Below are 10,213 nucleotides of genomic sequence, written 5' to 3' on the forward strand. Positions count from 1 at the left end.
TAGAACGATTATAGGAATAATGTTTTGAAAGAATATTTACATTTTTTTTCTCAAAAATGTTTTGATAATCTTAATATTATCTTAGAATATGACTTGAAATCTTTTTTTCATCAAAAATAGATGTAGCATATGTAACAAAAGTTGATCCTTCTTTTGTAAGATGTATAAAAGCTCTTATATCTATCAATAAGGATTTAGATATATTAGACTTGTAAATTATTATTTGACTAGCAAAACCTTCAAATAAACTTTGTAAAAAAGGAAGATTATAAAAAATCTAAGTTATTTGAGAATTTATATTATTCTAGCTATGATAATCCTAAAATAATTAGATTAGAAGAAAATTTAATGATATTAAATATTACTAAGCTATTATGTTCTTTTGTTGTTATATCTAAATGAACAATTTTATAGGTGACATCTTTAGAAGACAATGAACAACCATCTATTATATCTATATGTACAAGTTTGGTTTTTCAATTAAGAATATTTCTTATTTATTGACAAAGTCTTTATTTATAAAACAAGGTGAGGCTCTTAAATCTAAAAAGATTAAGACTTTGTGATTCTTTGGTTTCAAATAAACTTCTATTATAAAATAAGGTGAGAGATTAAATCAAAGAATAAGACCTTTGTTAGATATTATATAAGTTTCTTATTGCCTAATTCCTATTACAATTAGATTTTTTTTTCAATATTTTGTAACAAAATAATCATTAAATAAAAGAAAAAAGTATTTTATTATAGAAGAGCCTAATTAAAAATTTATATTATAAAAACATAGATAAAAAGAACATAATAAAATTTATTAGTATTAAAACTATTTTTTATGAAAATAGATTTTATTTACTTTATACAACTATAATAAGAAAAATTAAGGTACATTAAAATATTAAAAATAAAGACATATATAAAAAAAAGTTAAAAATTAATTTTAATAAAAATTACCTCAAATTACTAAAAATTGATACCCCAATAGGATTGATTATCAATCTGGATTGAAATTAGATCTTGAGGCACAAAACTACATATATATGGCAATCTTAGAGTTTTTTTGCAAATTGAAGAATGAGATTTGAAAATAAACTTGAAGAGAGATTTTTAAATATTATTTTCATTTCATTTAGATTAATATTGAGATTTTTAGGGATTTTTAAAATTAATGATGTATTTAATAGATTTAGATTTTGGAAAATAAAAATAGATTTATAAATTTCAAGATTTTATGAATTTTGTAGTATGTTTACATGTAAAAATTGAACAATTTGTTGTACTTGTTTTGAATGTGTGTGAGAGATTTGAGATCAATTAAGTAGTAAGATTGAAGCATATGAAGATTTTGTGATTTGGCAATATTTTTTAATTTTATTGATGCAAAAATTGGTGAGAGAAATTGAGTCTTAAATATCTATATACAATCTAAATTGTAGAGCAATTGGACAATTCATCATGGAGACATCAGTGTTGAAAGATCAATTTTTAAGTCAAAGAAGAAAGGCAATCAACAACTCAGAGGTTTTGAAATCTTTGCTTTCAATTGATATGTGCAATCTCTTTCAAATTATTTATGCTTATTGCTTACTTAATTTTTGAATCAAAATCAACAATACAATCATTAGTTATTGAATTTTTAATCTATTGTAGGATTATAAAGAATTATTTAAGTTTTAGGAATTGATTAAAGATTGATTAGGATTGGTTTAGAATCTAGGATTTGATTAGAATTTTTTAAGGATTTGTCTAGGATTTGATGAGGATTTAAGATTTTATTTGGATTTTATTAGGGTTTGACTAAGATTTGATTATGGTTTCATTAGGATTTTATGAGGATTGATCTAGGATTTAGGATTTCATTAGGATTTTATTAGGATTTAACCCAGGATTTGGTTTAAGATTTGATTAGAATTGATTTAAGATTTTATTAAAGCTTGTTGAAGGTTATATTAGAATTTGATTAGAATTCAATTAAGATATTTATTTTTGATATTTTTAAAAGTTTTTTATATTATATATATTTTAATAAAATTAATTAATTATTTTTTTATATTTCTTTTGTAAATTCTTGAGAATTCTTTCGGATTTAATTAAAAATTGATTGATATTTTTATAATTTAATTGGCATTTATTTAGGACTCTAGTAGAGTTGTCAAAGTCATCTTGTTGCAAGTTTTATTTTTTCTTCAACAACCAAGTCTCAAGTAGACTTCACATAATTTGACATTGACACATTGTCCTCTTTGGCAACCATACTCCTCATTTTATGATTGCCTTGCTTTTTTAAATAATATTAAGTTGTATGTTTAATTTTTTTACAATATATGTATAATTCTTCTTGATGACATTGATTTTTTTCTTGATCAATAAGAGATTTGAAATATACTATGTCAATTTGCATAGGTTTTGATTTTGGTGAATAAACTTTTGTCAACTTAGAAGCTATTGCCATGGCTTGACCTGTACCTCTGCAATCAAATCTTTGTTCTTAGCATTTTTCAAAGAATTGATTGTTGCATGCAATAGCTTGAGCAAAAAATTCCTTCAATGAATTTGCTCTTGGCATTGCCAAAAATAAATCTTTGGCATTATCTTTTCATCCATATAGAAATTGATTGATAAGGGCTTTGTCATTCCAATATAAGCCATAAGCAAGGTTTTGGAATTTAGTAGTATACTCACTTCTAAAAATAAGATAAGAACAATGAGTTAATACTCTTATCAAACTGTCAAAGACATGAATCTTGAAGAACCAAAAACTCAATATATTCTTGTGTTAGTCAAAAAGAATAGATATTCACTCAAAACTAATATAGTATTAAAACTAAAATGGCTATTGCTAATGACAAAAAGACTAGAAAGTCTTGAAATAAGACTAAGAACTAGAAAGGTATTTACAAGAGTGAAGAAGGCTTTAATACTAGTGATGTTTGGAGTTCATTTCTAGATCTTAATAAGAAATGTTAGTGATCTTTATACTAAATTTTTTAATTTTATATCATTGTTTGCATATATGTATGTGTAAAATATATATATATATATATATATATATATATTTATAATTTTTTGTTGATTAAATTTTATATTTCATGAAATAATGACTTTGATAAAGATAACAAAAATAATGAATGTCATAATATAAATGTAAGAAGAAATAATAAAATAAAATAAAATAAAATAAAAGTAAAAAAAACTTGTGTACATAAATTATACTAATAATAAACATCTATTACAAAGAAAATGTGATCATCTTTCACAATTATAGTATTATAATTATTCAAAAAAAGTTAAAAAAAAGAAGTCTATGAGTTGATGAATTTGATAGTAAAAGCTTTAAATTTCAAAGACTTATCAATCAAGTATAGTTAGATGTTTAATTCTAAATTTTAAAAAATTCCCTGTATTATCATGATTAAAATTCATTGAAATAGAACATTTGGCATTTTCATTGTATTGGTTTTGTAAATTAAAATAAAAAAAATAAAAAAAATAATTGTAACCAAAATCAAAAGTCACTCAAGTTCCTTATTTAGCTTTCAATCTTAATTCATACACATAAAGAAAAAAAGAGAGGAAAAAAATAATAAAATGAAAAAATAAAAACATGGTTCAATGTCATGGAAGCAAAAGATTAATGGGATACAAATGTTTGCATTTGTTTCCATATCTAGAAAACTAGTCACTGGAATTAGGATAGATCCATAAAAGTTACAGAATGTACATTAGAATCAGCAGCAGGTGGTTGTGTAGAGATCACCGCCTCTTCAGCTAAAAGAGAGGTGGTTCGAATAATTGGCAGCTTCACAAAAAAATCAACTCATAAACACTACAGACAGACAGGATGATCCAGCAACTGGATTTTCGGAACCGACTGCCACCGGCAGATTGCATCTTGTCAACATCACTCTTTTAACTCCAACAATCTGCACTGGCCAGGTTCGCAGCGTCAGTCACTTGTTCGAAGCCTCGAAAAAGATTGGAAATGTTTGCAACGAGTGCCGTGAACGCGACGAAAGAGGTAATGCAACAATCTAGAAGGTGAGCTTTGCAGAAGAGTTTTGTGAAGAAGAGGTGGGTATGGAGGTTTATGGGTCAGACCTCGTTCCGAAGCCTTGAAGATGCCTGCTGGCACGCTGATGTGCGTTTGAGTTTTGGCGATCCTGCGATCTGCAAAGCTTGTCTTGAATTGCTACGATTTTGTCCAGTAATGGCGCGTTGCAGGAGTCCGGCCCTTTGACGAGGAGTTTGCCGATGTGATGGTTCGTGAGCTCCTGCAGCCTGGGGGCCATGGTTCTGTATGCGTTCTCCGAGTCGAGAGTGCATCCTGTCATTCCTGCAGAGAGGCGTTGCAACATTTCCTGGATTCCGAGGAGAGTGACGCCAGTGTTGGTTTGTTCGAGCAATTGTCCAGTAATGGATGGCAAGGTCGAGGTTTTTGTCGACACAATGGCCGACGATGTGACAGATTCCGAGATCGATGTACGCGGACGTGAAGTTTAGATTGCAAGCTCGTTCGTACAGTGAGATGGCCTTCGATTCACTCTTGGCAACGCCCATCCCAATTTCGTAGCACAGCCCGAGACGCCATTGCGCCTCGGCGTGATCGTCATTTACAGATCTGAAGAGTTTGAAAGCTTTTTCAGGGTCATATGCTTGTGATGACCAGTTGCCGAAGTGCCGGCCAGCTTTCATCACCTCCGCTACCTCGTCTACACCTGGAAGGTCCTTCGCTGCGCCCTTCTGGATTTTGCGCGAAAAATCAAAAGTGGCATAACTATAAACTTCCAGAGGTAGATTATCCTTGGCACCCTCCTGAATGCACCATTTGGAGCCGAGGCGGGATGACAGTATCTCGGCGTCATATTCGTTGATACATGTGAGTGGTGATGGGAAAGAATGGCGAAAGATCACTCCCTTGCAGTAGGATAGCATGCTACAAATCTCAGGAAACAGAGGGCGCGACTTGGGATTGGTGGCCCAACACCGTTGAATGAATGCAGAAAGATACCCAGGACAGTTAGATTTCGGATTCAACGCGGGCCTCCATCCGGAAAGTAAGCTCGGCAAGATGTCCCTCGGAATCAAATGCTCGAAAGGTTTGCAACCCATCAGGATCTCATACATAGTCATAGCAAAGCTGTACACGTCTGCAGATTTTGCGTTCGTTTTTAAGTTACGAACTTCGCAAACCTTCCGCGACATTTGGCCACCACAAATGCTCTGCTTCAATCTGCATAAACCATATTCTGCGAGCTTCACTTGGACGCACCAGAAATTGTCCTCGTAGATGTTTTTCTTCTCTGCAGCATTGAGGATGACATTGCTCACTTTCAGGTCACCGTGAATCACATTCTGCTCATGAAGATATTTCATACCTTCCGCAATTTGCAGCAGAAGTTCTAGCGCCTTCAAAAGAGGTAGCGGAGTTGCCTCCTTTGCTCCATTCCGTTCGAGGTAAGTCACCAGATTTTCGCTTCTTCGCTCTGTGATAAGCATATGTTTGTTCTCGTGAACTGCATAACCGATGAACTGCAACAAATTGGCATGCTGCAACCTTGAAAATACTGCAACTTCTTCCTCCAGCACCTTGACGCTGCTCTCTTCCGGTAAAAAGATACACTTGACCATTGCCGGCATTCCAAAACATTTGCATTCAAACGTTGTTCCCAATGAATCCTTCCCTAGACTGATGTTTATCATATCTGCATTGTGGAAGTCTACGAAATAGTAAGTGCTTGTTTCTGTGCACTGATTCCCGGGTTGGAACTTCCGCAACAATCGTTTTGCAAGTCCGTAAGTAGATCCCAATCTGCGCTGCAAGAACGTTTTTTTGTCTTTGAGTGCTTCAACAGCCTTCACTAATGCCTCGATGTCTTTTTTGTAAGCTTCCTCTACTGTTGCTGCAAAAAACTGGGAGTGATCCATGATCGGCAATTTGAATGTTTGGTCGCGGGTTGCCTCAGCTATAGCAATCTTTGCAATATCTAAACATCTTATGAAATCTTGCAAGAGGAAATCCACGTGCAACTGGAGCGATGCAGAAACCGAGGAACATATCACCGTCTTCCACCAGTTCTCGTCGGCCCACTCTGCGACCAGCACCTCTCCATGAGTCACCACACGCCACGATTCAGACAATGCTTTGGCACACATGCGCAGGCAATCGTCCTTGGTGTGGTCTTTCCGGAGTCCCCTCTCCAAGTTGTCAAGAAAATGGGAGATCGTTTTAACAAGCAATTCCCGTTTACAGTGATTGAACTGGATCTCCCTATCCTTGATAGTCTTGATCACACCCCGGCACAATGCGTAAACGTCAGCCATGGCTACATTCTTCACCAGCTCCTCTCAATCTTCTTCGACATTAATGTGCTCAAGCCTTCCGTGTCAAAGTGCTAAAACCTCTGTCGTTTTGCTATCGTCAATCGTAGCCATGGATGACAAGCTCAAACGCAAGACAAAATTGCGAACTATTGCTTCCAAAGATAGGTACATTCTAGGATTGTGTTAGGAATCCGAATGTCGAGTGAAAGGCATGATAACCAATTTTCCTTTATACAGAAGTGGGTTGTGCAACGCCACGGAAGGAGGAATGGTACGGACTCGAAGCCCCTCTACAATGATCAACTGAACCTGCTAATACCTCTTCAGAAGCAACTCCAAACCAAATATATTTGTTAATAACCAACAGGACCGTATTGTTCGCATTTTTAGAAAACAATGCTTAAGTTTCTGTTTCAACTACTGCATCATGCTTCCTGACTGGTTGGCCGACTTGAACTGTCTAGTACCTATCGGACACAACCCATCAAGGGCACGCTGAGTATCTATCCAATATCAAGTTGCACCTGTGGACGACCATGTCTGAGCTAAGCAGGCAGGTGATAGCGACACCACACCTGACAGAAAGGATAACATCCCCACCCACAGAACTACCAGTTGGGAAAAGAGGGAATGCGCGTTTGAATAAGTACACGAAATCTTCAATTCCGTAACCACGACTCTTGCAATGAAAAAAAGCTCACTTCATCTTCACCTGCAACTTAGTGGGCCTCACTTCGCCGTTCACGACACTAGCAAAGCTGTTGAAGTTCAGAAACTGATACGTCATAGAACTGCAAGCGCCAACGAACAATGGGATGACTTGTCCAGAATTCTTTAAAGTCTATTAAAGATTTGCTTCCAAGTCTACTTCTGGAAACCGTAATCGAAAACCGTGTCCCCTCTTAGTTTGTACCTGTTGCCAGGGCTTTTCAGGCAGACAAAGAGAGCTGGTGCAATTCGATGTCATGATCCTTAACTTGACACCTCTGAGCAAGGAGCCAATGGGATAAGTAAACATCAAATCACTCATAATTTTCAGCTCAAGCAAATCTGAGAATCAAAACCACCTGCGCTGCATACAGTTGTAAATTCTGGAACTTGGCCATTGCCATTCGACAAGTGTTCAATCTTTCACATCGCAAGAAAATCGGTATGTCTTGAATTTCGGAGGAACATTGGGTCACCATTAATCCGGCAAAAAGGGAGGAGCCAATCTTCTCATAGGGAGTCATCCAATGGTCGTTTATATAACGACCAGTTCTATGTGACTGCGCACTGCAAGCACAAACCGCAACAACTTCAGGAGCTGTCAGTGGTATATTTAGCAGCGATGAGGAGTTTAAGAACATGGCTCGTAGAATAACAAGCACATGGGAGCATTTTGGAGTACCGGAGTCTGGCAGCCACACTCGGTCAGCGCACTATCTAGGGGCACAAACCATAATAGACTACCCCTAAAATTAAATTTCAATATTTGCATCCAAACTTGTAGCCCTTCTAACCTAAAACATTTCAGCCCTCAAACACTGAATCTTTATTCACATAGCCCGACCCTGGGCACAGATCCGCGTGGCCCATGAGGCGAAGACCTGACCTATGTATGGACACAGCAGCGTCCTTGATTTTAAAACTTCAGCTGGGATAACAAACCATCAGACTGAATCCATGGAATACACATCCTGTAAATAGTGAGCAGCCACGGTAGACATCGGTTACTACGCATGACTACCATCATGAGCATTCCTACGGAATCGATTGTAAAGAGTCAACTAGACTGTCTGTCTTGTAAGGACGAGGAAGATGTTGAAGCGAAAGCCGTATTCCACTTTTGGCATATTCCAGAAACATTCGTCCAACGAAAGACAAGGTCGTTTCAGGGACCGACGTCGTAGCAGATCAGCAGCGCGGCAGCGTGCACTGTGGACCTGAACACACTAGATTGGATGGGGGCAGGGACGCATCCAAAGCTTCGGACCCACATGCACGGAATGCAGCAGCCATTGTTTCAACTGGTGTGCATTTTCGATTTCCACATCTGGGGGTTTCGCTAACATGGACGGAATTAGTGGGAAGGCGCAGATCTAGAGCGAGGCACATAGTGGTATCCAGGGCGGAAGGATTGGGTTTCTCGGGGCTGCGACGTGGAAAATGGAAACATGGGAGGAGCGTTCTATTAGTTCGAAGCTGCGACTTGGCCTTGGGGGCATCGACGTGGGATCCCCTTTTGTGGGCTTGCATATTCACTGTGTGCCCTGTGTCTCTTTGTTTCCATCCCCATTTAGTTTGCATCCTTTGTGAGAAACAGGTGGCTAGACTACCTCAGGCTTGTGCACAAATAGGGTGAATTTTTTGTAGAGGATCTTCATCAAAACAGAGACTTGTGACAAGTTGAAAAGAAAATTAGCATGGCTACTCATTTTGGTAGTCAATAGGTGATGAGACTAAGTGAATATATTTGGTTTTAAAATGATGTAATGTGCATGGTAATCAATGGCCATGCCTGAATAGGTGCCCCGCTTCTGCCTGGTACTTGATGAACGGAAAATTCAAATGGCTCTCTGCATCCCAGAACGTTTTAATAAATATTTAGTTTTCAATTCTATCCAATTTTTTATAAATAATTCTGTATATGTGTGTGTGTGCATTTTTATATTTTTATTTTTTTTTAAATCCCAAAATTTTGACTTAGGACTTCTGCTACAAATATTTAAGGAATTTCCAACAATAGATTGTTTATTGATGAGTTGTTTGTAAAATCTAAGGCAGTTACTTAATATTTGTATTTGTAGATACACATAAATGACAAAAAAATGAAGTAAATAGGTTAGAGTGTGAACCAGATACTTGTTGTATAAAATTGGTAATCAATGACAAAGACAAGAAGATTGATTAATCATTTATTAATGGATTTAAATTGTAGATCTAATTTGTATTGAAGCTCAATTCTATCATGAGTAGTATGGTTTGCATTGTTTGTTGTTGTAATAAAAAAATTGAAAGAAATATGCAAAGAAGGATTTTGTCCATATATCACAATAGAAATGATAATTTAGAATAACATCCATCTAAAGTTAATGAGTTTGGAGATTACAGAAAAGTAAAAAAGCAATAATTCTATTCTATAAGGCATTCTTTCATCATAACATATCATGAAGGTGGTGTGTATATATATATATATATATATATATATATGAACTTGTTAATGCCACATCCCAACTTCATTAAAGCCACATTCCAACTTTATTAAAGCCATATTCTACCTCTCAAACTAATTTATGATTCATTGAGTTCTATCTTATTGTACTCCCACATTCCATCATCATTATCCATGAAGTAGACTATTTTTTATGCTTAATCTTTTCATCTATCTAAAACATTGTTAGATATACTACCTCATTTAGACTATCTGGGAGTAGAAAAGGCTTGTTGAAATGTTGCTTGTTTTTTTGGCATAAAAGAGGATTGAAAAAGATATCTTAGGATTAGGCAAAATATTAGTAAAAATAATTGAAAGAATGTATTGGCTAAATTTTCTAGAAAGATTGATCAAGTCAAATCTATTTTAAAGGACTTTGTTGATATAAGAAATACAAGCCCTTACTTCAAGACTTCATGTTCCTTCAAAGCCTAGACTCAATGGCATATTTTTAGATTCAAGGAAAAATACTACTCACTTAGTAATAGGTGTCAAGGACAAAGTCTTGATGAGGGAAAATATACACCAAAAGGCTATCTCGATATAATAAGTCAAAATATAAACAAGTAGGTATATTAAAAGGAAACTGGAATGGCTATTGCCACAAGACAAGAAACTAAAGACTCTTGAACCTGGACTAGAATCAAGAAAGGAGTTGACAAGAGTGAAGAAGCCTTCACTCTTGTCTCTATATATACTATC

The 10,213-nt window shown here is 35.5% G+C and overlaps 1 protein-coding gene across 1 annotated transcript; it reads right to left on the reverse strand.

Annotated features, from left to right (window-relative positions):
• Nucleotides 1-3,492: 3,492 nt before the first annotated feature.
• Nucleotides 3,493-6,903, reverse strand: LOC141044529 (uncharacterized). Its single transcript, XM_073529049.2, has 2 exons — nt 4,093-6,903; nt 3,493-3,917 (listed from the first exon to the last, which is right to left on the reverse strand). The coding sequence occupies exons 1-2, from the start codon at nt 6,313-6,315 to the stop codon at nt 3,807-3,809; spliced, it is 2,334 nt and encodes a 777-aa protein (XP_073385150.1). The 5' UTR covers nt 6,316-6,903; the 3' UTR covers nt 3,493-3,806.
• Nucleotides 6,904-10,213: the final 3,310 nt, after the last annotated feature.

The sequence above is a fragment of the Physcomitrium patens genome, chromosome 19 (genome assembly GCF_059467195.1).
Source record: "Physcomitrium patens ecotype Gransden chromosome 19, ASM5946719v1, whole genome shotgun sequence".
Taxonomy (NCBI): domain Eukaryota; kingdom Viridiplantae; phylum Streptophyta; class Bryopsida; order Funariales; family Funariaceae; genus Physcomitrium; species Physcomitrium patens.